The sequence below is a fragment of the Uloborus diversus genome, chromosome 4, assembly GCF_026930045.1.
Source record: "Uloborus diversus isolate 005 chromosome 4, Udiv.v.3.1, whole genome shotgun sequence".
Lineage (NCBI taxonomy): Eukaryota > Metazoa > Arthropoda > Arachnida > Araneae > Uloboridae > Uloborus > Uloborus diversus.
The window spans coordinates 126,494,381-126,509,444 of NC_072734.1; the positions used below are offsets into that span (position 1 = coordinate 126,494,381).

General features: G+C 36.2%; 1 protein-coding gene across 1 annotated transcript in view; it reads left to right on the plus strand.

Annotated features, from left to right (window-relative positions):
* Window positions 1-15,064, plus strand: part of LOC129221512 (calcium-activated potassium channel slowpoke-like) — a 114,471-nt gene that overhangs the window by 55,482 nt on the left and 43,925 nt on the right. The window contains exons 17-19 of the mRNA XM_054856003.1: window positions 2,581-2,604; window positions 4,346-4,544; window positions 9,364-9,447. Of these exons, the coding sequence (XP_054711978.1) occupies window positions 2,581-2,604; window positions 4,346-4,544; window positions 9,364-9,447 (307 nt within the window). The remainder of the gene's footprint in view (window positions 1-2,580; window positions 2,605-4,345; window positions 4,545-9,363; window positions 9,448-15,064) is intronic.

The following is a 15,064-nucleotide window of genomic DNA, read 5'->3' on the forward strand; positions in this document are numbered from 1 at the left end:
TCCTTTGTTACTTTTTAAGTTATTACATTTTAATGAAATGTGGGACAAAATGACAGCTTTTTCATGGAATGGTCCATTAGATATTTTCCCAATCATAACTTTTGAAGCAGGCGCACAAGCTATTTAAACTTTTTTTTCAAGTGCTTTAAATACTGAGTAGAAATAGACGTCTTCAAAAATCTTAAACAAAAATTGACCTTATAAATTTCCTTTTATTTCAATCAAATTTTTCAAATACAGATAAATGGTTTCAATACGTGCTTTTTCCCACAACTTTTGAAGCCAATGCAACAATTTAACATAAAACCCTATCTAAAACCATAAACCAATTAGAAATACAAATGTAAATAGTATCGAATGTCAATTAACTCAATTAAATAATATTCTAAGATTCGCATGCGTTTCGCACCAACACTCTATTAGCCAAACAAATAACTTTGGTTTGATCCTGATTTTTAAGCAACTTCAGTGTTATAAATTCATTTGCAATTATAAACTACATGAATGGTCATTTGACTTCCGCCCCCTCCCCAATTTTTCTTTTCTTTTTTTTTCGTCCTACAGGATATGACAATTTTGACAATTTAAACTCGAGGGTGAAGAAAACTAGTGATTATTGTCCCTCAACAATATTAATTTTGTCACTTTCCTACTTGTTGGTCTTTGTGAATTATTTTCATTGTTTGAATTGACTGCGCGATACATTCCAACGCTTCAATATTTAGTAACGACTAATTTTATAAACTTCTTAACGAGAAAATCTGTTGCTTCTGTTTCCAACATATGCTTATTTAAACTTAGAAAAACGGAATTAGAAATTTTTCTCATAACTCTTGTGGCTTAATGAGTAACATTATATTTTTGTGTTTTACTCCCAAAACTTTTTCACATTCTCGCTCAGTTGTTCTTCACAAATGTACATATTTCAATGGTTGCAATCTTGCAATAAGTTATTATACTTGAATGTGTCTCAAAATTCTTAAATTTTATTATGCCTATTTTTTAGTTTATTGTAGTTAAGACTGCGTTGCAGTCGTCGCAGTTCACAACAGAGTGCACTTTCCGGACAAAAAATCCAGCGTAGTCAGAAACATCACTAATATACTGCGTCATGTTAACTGAGATGATTTCTGAATTTTCTAAATCGTCGTCAAAGGAATCGGAAAAAAAGGCTTTCTTTCAAATCATTTTTGCTACGCTTCAAATTTAATCTTAGCATTTGAAGGTTGTTAAAATCAGCGCAATTTAAAGAACTGAACTCCTTAAATTTCCGTATGAATGAATAATCTTTTTTTCGCACTTCGAAATTGTCCGACGATTATTGCTGAATCCTCCCTCACAACCTGATCGCACTGAAAAAAGTTTCAAGGTGATCCTGAGTAAGCTTGTAAGTCATTATGCAGTTTAGAACTGGAATTCGGGCACCTACATACTTTTCATATGTTCCCAGCACACTTTTCACAGAAATTAGGAAACTTAAAAATCCAGTTTTTCGAGGACATACTATAACTAATTTTCTATCACTTGTTTTTAGTGATTTAATATAATGTTCGGCATCTACAATAAATTGCTTAAAATAGTCTTAATTTCGACTCTGCAGGGGACTTTTTTTTGCCTTTAGCAGAAAGAAAGATTTCTGTTACTCAGAAAGTCCACTATGTCTTTATTTTTTAATAAAATTGGCACCAGCATCGCATTCATCAAACCCTCTTTCGCTAGAAAATCTCAGATTCACACATATAGAGATTTCTCCTATAAGTATAATGAAAATCTTCAGATAATCCTAGACTTTTAACGACGCTTCGCATTGTTAGATCACTGCTGCCCGAGAAGAGGGACAGGAGAGGGACACGATGTCCCTTGATCACCTGATTCTCGGCAGAATCATGATGACCCCACTTTCTCCGGGCGAAATACGCTGGGTTGTAGGAGAAAGGCCTATCTATCCCTTTTAAAGATCTATGACTACCACACCTTGTCAGAACTTCAAACTAATGGCTCTTAACGACGCTCTATTTAACGACTTTCTTTATTTAAAGGTGACTTTTCACGATCCCGGATGCTCTACTGTAGTTTTAAAAGTATTCTATTTGAGGACGCATTCTAGTTAAGGACGATTTTTTTGTGGTCCCTTGAAAGTCGTTAGAGAGTCAACGGTATATTCTCCATCGAAATATTATTTTTCCTTCGAGTCTCTCGTCTACATTTTGTTGTCCTAGTAATCAATTTGTTGCAGATATTAGTTGGTATGATTATGATCAAAGTCGTATTAAATAACTTTCTTGACTGTAGTTACTACTGTACTTTCCAATATAAACATTTTCCATTTATTCGCAAGATTAGCAATAGCAATTCAGTAGATTAACGGTCCTTTGCAAACACGAAAACGTGCTCTTGAAGATCACTAATAAAGGGATTAGACCTAATCACCTTTGCTATTCTATCGAATATTCAAACATAACAAATATTGAGGGTTCGTAAAAACCTTTAGGAAGGTACAACCCAACTTTTTTTTTCTATATCTATTTTTCATCTTTCAAAGAACCTAAATAAAAATTTGTTTTTCTCTTTCCTTTTTAGACCCTACAAAAAATCCTACTGATTGTAAGTATATTTATCCAAGATTCATTCTTTAATTTGTTTTGTCATAAAAAAAGTTTAAGGATTTTATTTTATTCTTTATTTTTATTTATTTATTTATTTATTTATTTTATTTATTTATTTATTTATTTATTTATTTATTTATTTATTTATTTATTTTGAGCAATCACGAATTGCCTATTATTCTCACTTGATCAAAGTTGATGTTGTTCTGATTTGTCATTACCATGACAAAGAGTATAAGATTAGCTACAGTTGGGGCAAACCTAACCTGGCGACATTGCGAAACCTATGCAGACATTAATCACAACATTACGAGGCTGCCAGGTTAGGTTTGTCCCAACTATAGTTGTTTTAATATTTATTAAGAGGACAAATTTGCGTTTATTCCACGTTTAACTTAAGCAGATTTACTTTTCAACCGAATTTTGTAAAGTTGCATTTTTTTAAGAACATCAACCTAGGTGATCTTAATAAGTAGAACTTCATCAGAATACAAAATTTCCAGATCACTAATCTATATCATTTAAGATTGATAAGAAATAAAAATACCTTAAAGGCATACACTTTAAATTTAATCTTTATGATGAGTATTTGGGTGCAAATTTGCCATAATAACCAGATCTTTATCACCGCATGCAAGTGACCGTTTCTTTTTTTATGGATATGCCTCGTATTACCTAATCCAGAAAATCACCAGTCATAATATGACGGGTGGGATTCTTTTCTCTACTTCCATTTCATTCCCCCCCCCCCCATCCCTCTACTGGAACTTTCAGTTTGAGCGTTTTGCTCTAGTGCGTTGCAATCCTGTTCAATGTACATCTCCTCAGAGATACATCAAACCATTTCAATCCTAACGGTGATCGTAACAAGTAACGGGAGTCTCTAGAGTGTATGTATGTTTGTACAATGTACAAATATCAACATTAGATTTTGTTTCACTGGAAGTGTGACGTTAAAACAGTAAAAAACTAAGAAAGAGAAGGAAGTGTTACAGAAATACTTCCCCTCTATCGTATATAGATAGTCAGAGCACGATTTGAGGGACACTCTCACGAGTACTTCAGCCAACAATCTCTGGTTGAGTGTCATTTGAAATCTTCCCTCCGTAATAGCACAGTTTTGATTTTATGCGACTGGTTATCTATAGCTCCCAGGGGCATATCTTGCGCATAGCCGACGATAAACGAATTGCAGAAGCATTTCACGTTATGTCTCCATTATTCTTTTCTAAAAACCATACTAAACCCAGTGGCACGACAGCCCATGGGGGCCAAGGTCTACTGTACCCATCTCAGTGTATCTGACCAAGGGCTCTGGGGTGCAAGGCAGATGTTCCGGTTAAGTGGTCAGAATAACACGGAACCCACAGGGTTTAGTTCCCAAGTACGCTTGGTTCTCGTTTTATCGACCCACTAAAGGGATGAACGGCTGAGTCGACAACGCCCGACCTGGGGATAGAACCCGGGCATAGCGGCGTGGAAGTGCGAAGCGCTACCACTGAGCCACTGGGCTTCAATATATATTCTTTTTACTCATTTCGATTTTACTTGAAAAGTCACCAAGCATGCTTCCCTAATAAATCTTTAAACTAGAGAAAAATAAGCAATGGTGCGAATGAAAGACTATTTTGACTTGTTTGCCTTATATGTCCTTCCTTTTGTTGAAAAATAAAGTTATGCTTCATTTAAAAGAAATGATACGAAGTACAAGTACTGATACAGTTTGTTTCGTTTTTCAGTGGGCAACGTGGTGGGCGGCCGCCATGGTGTGGTACCGCACCGACAGGCTATTACCACCGGTTCTACCCCTCGTCAAAGAACCACGCCCTCCAGCGGTGCACTGAAGGCACCGCGAGCCAACCCTTCGACACCCCTTCTCACGTCGCCGGCGCCTAACAGCTCGGTGCCCAATTCGGGTGGCGCTACCCTCTTTCCCAGGTGAGTATCCCGGGCGTGTCTGTGTGCTGCGGCCTGCATGGGCGAATCCGACCCTCAAATCCAGTCAAAAGCTACAGCGTGAGGCATAAACCGATTGGGAAAAAGAAGCATTTGAATGTGATAGCAAACAGAAATGCTGCATGAGTTGCTTTCTGAATCACTTGGTTCAGAATACGCACACAAAAAGGGGAATCTCTTTCAAGTGAAAGCTTAATTTCCCGACTGTTGGCTTCAAGAAAGATATCGATCTTATTTCTTTGTTTCAGGAGTTGTATCTCATTTAACTGTTTAAGACCTTTGTAGAGTACACCCAGGAAACGTTATCATTAAATTATCATAGTACAACGCGTCCAAAAAGGAAATTTTTTCTTCACTACTCTGGAGAAAATTTCCTGTCATGTATTAAAAGTGTTCGGTCGACAGAGTTTGAGTAAACAATTTGTTTCCTTGCTTTTTTCTTGGTTAAAGATTGTTTTTATCTCAATCTGCTGTAGTGACTCGGTATTACCAGCAATTTAAAGGTACTGCATACGCTTTTAAAGCAGGCCATTACTTCAGTTTACAGACCTGCTTCAGAATACAATGAGCAAACCATTAATTTCTTCCGGATTATAAAATCTACACAGAGTTCCTATCTAGCTTTCAAGTCATAATCTAGATTGCAATCCTTTGGCAAAGAGTAACTATTGCAATCTTAAAGGAATTTATTCAAATGGCATGCATTTAGTAGTTCCATGCGTAATGGTGTTTGCAGTATAAGATCTGTTAGAAAATTATCTGACCTTTGTCCGAAGAAAAAAAAGGCTTATCTGGAGCGTTGGGAACCTAATCACCCTCAAAGTAGCCTCCTTGGGATTCCAAACACTTCCCTGAGCAGTGCTCTCATTATTTAAAGCATTCTGAGAAGGCAGTTTCGGAATGAAGTTAAGCTTGGCAGTCGTTGCAGCCATAATTTCCTCTCTTGCCTTATTTCTTTGAATGCCCTCTAGGTTTTGGCGAATTGTCAGAAGTTGTAGGGGCCATATCAGGAAAGTAAGGAGTCTATTGAACCACACAAGGTTTGTCGTCCAGTTTGTGTCAAAGATCGATGCAGTAGCTCTGTTCCAGTCGTTGCACTGTTTTCTTTATAAGCAAAAAACCCGTACAGAGCACTACACAATGCGTCAATCAAACGTTGCTTGGCAGCGACGGACGCCACAGGCAGACTGGAAGAAATGCACGCCTGTGCACAGAAGTTCAAGGTCAATTCATACAAGCGCGCTTGATTTGTCAGGTTTCCAGAGGAAAAAAAGAGATTTGATACTTTTCTAACAGAACTCATACTAGCTTTGTTCTCAGGTCCAATGACATTGCTTCATTTCAATTTCAAGCGATAGCGTTAAAAATCCATTGTAGTAATATTAAACTAATTGTTTTCAGAAATATGAGTTTGATTTGACATCAACAGTGCTAAATCTAATCAGACAGTGGAGTGGAAAGTTTTTTGAAAATAAGTGCTTAAGCATCGATATTATATCAACACTTTACAGCGGAAATAGCTAGCTCTGTGTGCCTCAACCAAACGAGAGCTTTGCATAATATATCTGTGGTCAGTGTACAATGCATATATTCATAAGAGCATTGCAGAAATTTTATCAACTTTTTCAGAGTCATCTACTTTTCTATACAATCTATCCCTTCGTGATGGTAATGTGTAATGATTTATGAAAAAACAATCATAAGTGGCTCAGTTTATTCTTGATTGAAACAAAATATTTTAGAATCTAAATCGTTTTTACTATACGCTAGCTTGAAAATCGTCAATGAATGAACGTCTGTAGCAAAAACTTGATCAATAATCTATCTCTCCATCACAATAACTTACAACATTAATAGAGCATGGCAGAACATCACGTTGGACAATTTCCACTCCTCACTCATTCTGTTTTTCAGCCCAGACAGAAGCAGGGGAAAAAAATCTGTGAGAGTGTTTTCTTGTAATCCCACGTCCATCTCGGTCATCTGAAAGAAACGTGCGGCAAATTTTGTTGACTGGATTTGTGGCTTGGCATTCGCGATAAAAAGCCTGCATGATCAGAACTGAATTTGTGGTTCCACGCTTTTCTGTTCGTGTGCGTGTGTGTGGACTCTGTATTAACAACAACCCATGAAATGGGAATTTCATTTGCAAATATTGTGCTGCCATTGAGGTGCTGTGACAGGTTACCTTCTTCCGTCAATTCCAGCCGTTCGTCTAACGCATCTTCCACCCCTTTTCACACCGTTCTAAACACGATCGTTTCCATTTTTGAGTAGAACTACCACAGCCTCTTTTTTTTTTTTTTTTGATTAGTCGTTTGTGGGCTACAAATTGGGGGAAATTTCATTTGGAGTCGCGTTACCAAGTGTCCCCCTCACGTCTTCCCATTTAACGGTTTAAACAAATAAAAACATTCCAAAAACATGCCAAAGGCCGCTGAAATGTAGGTTTCCGCATGGAGCCAAATTAAAAATTAAATTAGTAACTTTCAAAAATTTACGAATTTTAAAATTCATCCGCAATTCAACTTTAAAGTATTTGAAATGAAATTACTTTTTGTAGATAGTTTTACGCTCTTTATTTTAATAACTCTGGGGAATAGTGATTTGGATGATTTAGATCTGTGCCTTGTTTTTGACTAACTTTTGGCACCTGATAGTCCAAATATGATCTTAGTTTCAGCTCCTCATGTCAAGTTTTTAAGCTGCACAGAGATCAGAGAGACCAAATTACAAAATGACATTTTTTAAAAAATTTTGAACACACACACACACAAAAAAAAAGATTTTATGGTGAGCAACAATCATTTAAACTTTCATGCACAATATAAAAAATACCTTTTTGTTTTACTGATTTGCACGGAATAACTATACATTTCTTACTAATCCTTTAATGTTTTGCAGTGGAAAGAGAGGAAATTAAAATTTCTTGCAAGCAAAGAAACAATATTTTTAGTGGGAAAAAATGACTTTTTCAATTTTATTCCAGCCAATAGCAGAGCAGTAGGACTTCCTGTGATACGCACTATCCCACGAAAAGTGGTATCACATTCTTACATACTCTATAGAGAAAAAACCTAACGTGGTAGAAGAAAATTAGCTACACGTTTGGGGGAAAAAAAAAGAAAAACGTGTTTATTTTACTCTGAAACAACTCAAAAACCCAACTCACCAAAAAACTAGATCAAAGAACCGGAAACTATTGCGCACTACTAAATAGTTTTGTGATTTTAATAGCAAGCTCCCCTTCCAGCATCTGAACTATTTTGTATGCTCCAACAATAACCCCCAAGGTACCCAACTACATTTTAATGTTTTCTTTTCAAACTCTTCAATGCCTGTACGGTTGCGACAATCATTCAATTACAATACATACTTTTTCTCAATTTATAACAAAGTGAGAGTAAACTATAGCTTTATGAGAGTCAGAAGAACATACGAGTAGTTTATTTATTTCACGTTTTTCTCATTGAATTCTGTTCAGTAAGTTAGTCATTTTTTTTAACAAATATTTTTTTATTATACAATTCTTCACGAAATGTATTTGAATTTCACAATTTCATGGAGCTGTTTTTTCTTCCATGTGCCTCGTAAATGAAATTAATCCGTAGTATTTAAAGTAGATATTTATTATGATTGCTTATTTTAATAAGTGGTTTAAGGTTTTCATTACTTGATGACGATTTAATCAACTAATCCTTCATTTATATTGAGCATTCATTGCTTATTTGGTCATCAGAACCCGATTGAAATGACATTATGTTTAAATTTTCCGAACAAAGTCATGGTAGAAATGTAGATGACTTCCTTCTGTTCTGCTACTCGAATTAAGTAAACTATTTTTAAGCAATTAACTGCCTGAGATTCAAGTAGTAAACGATTATGAAAAGTAGTTTAAATATCTAAAACGACATTGAACTCATTGAAACGACATAGAAATTTGGACTTCATCTGGAAAATACAGGAACTACTTACTCACTATTTAGTAGATTTAACGTCAGTATTTAAAACTAAGTACGGAGAAAAACTACTTATAATTGTTATTTCAAGTCCAAGAAACATGCAACAAGGATAAAACTTTCGTTAGAAATACTCTGAAATTCGAAAATGTGCGTTGCTTTTCTTTCTTTTTTTTAAATTCTGCAACTTTTGACAAATGAATACGCCTTCTGAAAGATGCACAGTTCAACATGAATGTTGACATAGTCAAATCTTCTTCAGAATAAATTGAATATATTTTTAATTGAGACATTTTTGAGAAAACAATACTGACTTTGGGAAACACACAGAGGTCTTCTTGATCTCGATGAGTTACTAAACCGCTTCTGGCATTTTAACGAGAAATATTTTGTAAAGCTGTTTATACGGACTACTTCCATGATCCGAAAGAGTTTCAGAAGTTCAACAGTGTCAATCGAAATTACAAATGCCTTAATCAATATTGTGCTGTTTAAAAGTTTTACCATGCCAAATGGGAAATTCTTAGAAGTATTTTTATGAAAACAAATTCTCAGCGTTAAGTATGTAGTAGTTTGTTTAATGAAGTTCCCATCCTCGTTTTCGATTTGTGAGGGTACCCCACAACCGGAGGGGGCTGGGTGTGTCCAACCACAATCTTTGTGAAATTCCGATTTCATGAAAATCTTCCCGGAACAGACGAAAGGGTCGCTTCTGCTTGTCTTTGTCGCCAGCACCTCACAGCGTCGCGTGGCGCGCGCGCGTGTGTGTGTTTTGCGCGTGTGTGTGTTGTGTTGCACCACCTGTGATCACTTCTGGCCCCTATTTCCTGTTTCTTTTCCAGCCCGCTGGCTAACACAACGCACGGCGCCCGGACCGACGACACATTCGCTGGCTTACACCTAGCCTATGAAGTGAAAAAACTCATGTATGCCTTTCTACTTCTCTCTCTCTTCATCCTATTCTTGAGCCGCCAACGGAAGACAAGAGGGACGGACCTGCCTTCTTCGGGAACGGTCATTTTCCGTGCAGGGAACGGCAGAATAAGATCCTTTTCTCTTCCGTAGGCGCGACCATCGTATTGACTTGTTTCTTACTTATTCCTCTTGTATTGTCGTGTTGTTGTCCCCCGAAAAAGAAACTCTTGAGGAGCAGATGCCATTACTTTATATTCGACGGCACAGAAAGACATGCCGCGGCAAAACTTCCCAACAGTTTGTTTGAAAAGGATGCGAAACCAAGAATTGATCTACTACGGTTCGTGAAAAAATAGATAAATGAAGTAAAAATTGCCCTCTGCACGACGTATGGTACGTATAACAAAACTAACGCCAAGTATGCGCCACCATCTGCATGGGTTTGGATGTCCCAGCTGTACTATGGTAACCATAACAAAAAAATAAAACTTGTAAATTCATTCTGGATGCAATTACAAATCAGATACTATACCTAATGAAAAGTGGTAGAACTAAGCCCTTTAACTGGTATTGAAACGTACTCGAAGGAATTTGGTATAGAAAGTATTCATTTTCAATTTCCTCCAAAGTAATTTCAACACTAAAATCGGCTTATTTTTTGAGGATAAAGGACCCTCGTTTCCTCGTAAAGCTCACTTCTACTCAATTGTGACTTGTCAACAGAAGTGACGATCTAGCTGATAACTGCATCAATGGTTTTAATGTCAATATTTAATGCTTACTTCTTTCTTGGGAAGCAAGGTTAGATAAACATTTTTGAACGAAGAATTTGATACATTTATGAGAGAAAACTCGTTTTGTTTCACATAAGCAAGATGAAAATGCTGGTAACTCTAAAGCAATCATGATGAATATAATAAGTTTCTTCAAGAAAGAGGATATATTTTTCATTTTATGAACGAAGCAAAAGAAAATTGGTATGAAAATACTACAAGAGTTTCGAGTGGCTATAACATTAAAATTGATAAAGTTTATGGACTATTAGCTCAATTTATGGACACTAGTGAATATTCTTATGCATAATTTTTTTTCTTCGTGCATTTATGAAGATTGCTAGTTTAGCTATTAGTCTGTTCAAAAAGTTGAACATTTCGTGGAGGAACAAGTGCAGTACTCGTTAATACAGAATCTGACTTAGACTGAAATAAATTGTTTCAATGCACTAAATTAGTGAAACAGATTGCTTACGAAACATATAAAATGTGAAAACTATTATCAACAAACAGTTGAACAATTTCCTATCGAATAAAGCGTTGAGCAAAGCATATAAGTAAGGACACTGATTTATCGCCAATATTGTCTGTAAAATTTTTAAATTACAGAACAGTTGACCTTTTCGTTCGAAATTCCGTTTGACACATTACATCGACAAGAGACTTCCGCTTCTCAGTTCAAATTTTCTAAGAAACATTTTGCAGAAAGTACTTGCTAAAATAGAGACGCCGACGCAAAGGTGCAGTGACAACCTGAGTAAAAACCACAAAACCTTTACGGTTATTAATTAAGAAGAAAACATAATGCAGTTAGGGAGAGAATCCTAGCTATATCCAACGTCCAATCAGAGATGTAGTACTTGAGCAAAAAAGGAAGTAAAACTTTATTTTCTTTCAAAACTAATGATTTTAGGTTTTCAGAAAGTAATGGCACGTTCCAAACAGATTATTCTTCTTCGTCGAGACCCCCTCCCCATCCCACGCATGCTGGTCTCCTTCCATCCGTTTTGATTTTTACTCTGCATGAAGTTGTATGGCACGCGCTGCATGAGCATGATTTCGGCACCACTGCATGATGCTTCTCTTTTGTGCACCGTCACAACGAAAGTGAGAAAAGTTGCCGATGCAGGAAAGAGAGAGGAGTCAAAACTGTGCACGAGCACTCACTCGGTGCTTGCTGGCGCCAAAGGACATCAATTGCACGCCAAGCAGTGTTCTCTCGATGCGCAGCCAATCACCCTAAACTCAAAGTGGCCGGTTTTTGCGCTTTAATATTACTTGAGAGAGTAAAATTTGAAATGAGTTTGCTTAAGGTCTCATTTTCTTGATCAATCAAATGCATCGCCATTCAGCCGCAGTAGAGCCACGAACTTGATTCACGAAAACTCGTTTAGCACATGAAGTAAAGAGGAGAGTCACTTGCATTGCTTAACATTATCGCGTGACGCTTCAAGTTGGATGTGAAGCATCATGATGCAACTGAATGAGAAATCATTGTTTAACAAATTGCTTCTTCCCTACATAAAACTAAGTAAAAATTGACTTAGAATTCTGTAATGTTTGAACCTTTCTTTGGAGGTAACTATTCATGTCTTGAAAAATTATGGTTTCGAGCCTCCGATACTATTTGCTGAATGCTTTGTTTAAGACCTGGTGTGCATAGCGAAGATCCTCTCCTCCTTATTGCATGGTTTAGAATCCTAAATTGAAATGATGCTTGAAATTGAAAGTTTAACTACCTATAAAATTCAATCCATTTGGATTCAACATGATAAAAAAAAATTTTCTTGCAGTTTCTCATTTTGATTAACTAGATTTTTTCGTAAAGTTAAATAGTGAGTCGTTGTGATTGTTGCGCAGCCTCTTTTAGGCTTCTCCCGGCAGCGCTTATAATTTCAAAACTTTCCCGCTCGAAGTTTGTAGTGTAGGGGTAGCATTTCCCAACCTGCCAAGAAAAGTTCCATTTTTGGATTTCAACAAAGCATGACAGAAAAAGCTTAAAATTATGAAACAGTATTTTGCAAGAACAATTTAAATCAGTACACTAATGCCAAATTCACCAAACTACTAGGCCCTCGGTTAGGTAACTGAGCAGCAGATTGAGGCCTTCTTATTGGTTGAAGAAAGCTTCGACTAGCAATTAGGCTGTGAGGCCGAGAGTCAAATAGTTTGGTCAATACGGACGTTAGTGATGCATCTTAACACATTCTAAATGCTACACTGAAACTAATTGCCTCATCGGAGCTCTCTGTTTAAAATTCTGCTTTGGTATTATTTAGGTAATAGAGGACGTAAAAGCAATTGTTGACTTATATGAGGCAACAAATGTGCCCAATGTTTGCTATACTAGCTGAACTACAGATACATTGCATCGCCATAAGTTATGACATAGAAAATTAGAGGAGAAAATTGAAACATTCATCTTTATAGAAGGAACACCAATTGAATTAGATGTTATTTTTGATAGCGCTAAATTTACCGTCGTTCATCATAGGTTGTGCTTGAGTTTCATGGTCTCCATAAACCTGCGTTTTTCCATATTTTCAGCAAATTTCCAACCACTCCGATATTTGACTCTTTCACATGTGGGCACATCCTAAAAAAAGTGCGTCTATTTATCTTTTTTTAAAGAATTTTTATCAATCGATTGTCTTGTATTTTGCTCGTGGTGATGCAATGTTTATGTGGTCTGTTATATGAAAAGTCATACTTAGTTCTTACCGATTTGTCGCTTTGGCTTTAACTGCCTTAAAATCGGACATAACGTGAGCTCATGTTAGAGCGGCATCCCAGTGCATGCCAGAAAATCAGAAGTAAAGGGTTGGGAAAGGCTGCTGTAGTAAATCACCGTAGTAGCTGGGTGGGCAGTGCGTGAATTTCCCGTCACTTCACACTTTTCTGCCGACCGATTCTTTCCCATTTTCCCGCCCTCAAACTGACATCGTTCCTGCAGAACCTCTCAGTGAATGCTTCTTTTCCATTTTTGTTTCTCAACATTCACCCGTTGACATGCATCATTAGTTTCATGGCTGTGTCATGCTTCCATTTCATATTTTCTTAGATTGCTCATGCGGGGGGCGATCGACGAGTTCAATCTTTCTTTCCTTCTACATGGGCGGATGTCTACACTCATTTTTAGATTGATGGCTCGCAGAAGATAAGAATGGTAACTGCCTCACTTAGCGTTCACACAATTGCAACACTTGATACTTTCACAAATGCATTCTGCACACAATGCTTAAAAGTTTCTCTGTTGTAAATATACTCAAAGAATATAAAATTATACTTGACGACAAAGTTATTATGTACCGTATTCAATGCAAAGTAACCTTTGTTGCGAGAAATCTTTGTTATGTAGTTTTTATTATTTAACTTAATGCTCGGCTGAAAGATTTAAAAAAAGAAAGGAAGCAGTTGACTTTTTGTCAGTGTACAGTCAAGTCTGTCACGTCACCGTAGATTATTGAAGTCAACAGCTAATGTCAATGTGGTGGTTCCATCTATTAATTTATTTTCTAAAATGTTATTAAAATTACTTATATCCTTTGATAAAAATATTGATAATTTTTATGTCTACAAACTAAACCCTTTTTAACTAGAAATTTAGTCTAGTATTAAATGTTTGTTGTTAGCTCAACATTATTTGTCCTTTCATGTCCCCCTTTCTCTTTAGTGACAACGGAATTTCAAAATGTCAGACTCTTAATGAAGCATTGCAATCACAAATCATGGAGCGATTCCAGATCGCTTAAAAAACATTTAGTTTGAAAACATGACACCGGACTATTTCCTCCCGCATTACGTTCGTTTGAATGGTACTAAAACTAAAGCTTTACCTAAATCGAAATTTTAAAATCATATGCACTTTCTCCAGGAAAACCTTTTATTTTGTTTCATGACACTAGGATTCAATTCAGCATATCTTACGGCAACTTCTACATTTATTTATTTTTTCAATTACCAGTCATAGGAAGCGAAAGATTGCAACTTCGTCGAGAACTCCGCCAAAATATTTTTTGATCCAATCTCATAGAAAATGTTGAACTACATTATAGTCAACACTTTTTATGCGATTCAAAGTCCATACCAAATGACTGCCGTCTAATTTGGGAAATTGGGTACTATATAAGGTAGCGACCTTCTCTGCCTTTAATTTTTAGTGAACAATAATAAAGCTTAAAATAACTCAGCATTTTGTCTTCCACAACTCTTTTGATATCAAAATTCACAAGCATAGCCAGGATATAATGTTTTGTAAGGATAAATTTTATTTGGAAAGTTTGATGTCTACTCACCTTACCAAAATAGGTTCTTAATGTTGATTCATCGGTACTTTAGTTCATAGCGTACAAAATCTCCGAGGTCTTAAGATTTTTTTATTACATATTTATATTTATGGAAAGTGAAAAAGATTTTATCAACAATTTTAATTTTTGTTATTTTCTAATTCACTATTATAGAGTAAAATGTTTCACGAGGAAAAAATATTTTAAATGTTGTGAACTATTCTATTAGCATTCATTTGGAAATAGCGTAATGAATTAAGACAGTGATGATTTGGTTCGTACAAATTTCTATCAGTGAATTGAGCCATCAATAATTTGAGCGTATTATACAAGAACTTATGGAAGATCACGATGTAATTATTGAGCTCATTCAATCGTCTGGCAAGCGAAGCATAAGAGTACCATTCATATTTTATGCGCCCTTATATCAATCCTTAATCTTAAGTCAGGGCGGCAGTTATTCGTGTGGCCTTTTCTACTGAGGCAATGCCAAAAACGGATTCTTCATTCCAGGAACTGTGACTTGATTTGAAATCGGGTTCTGGCCTATAGGTTGGCAATCATTTGAA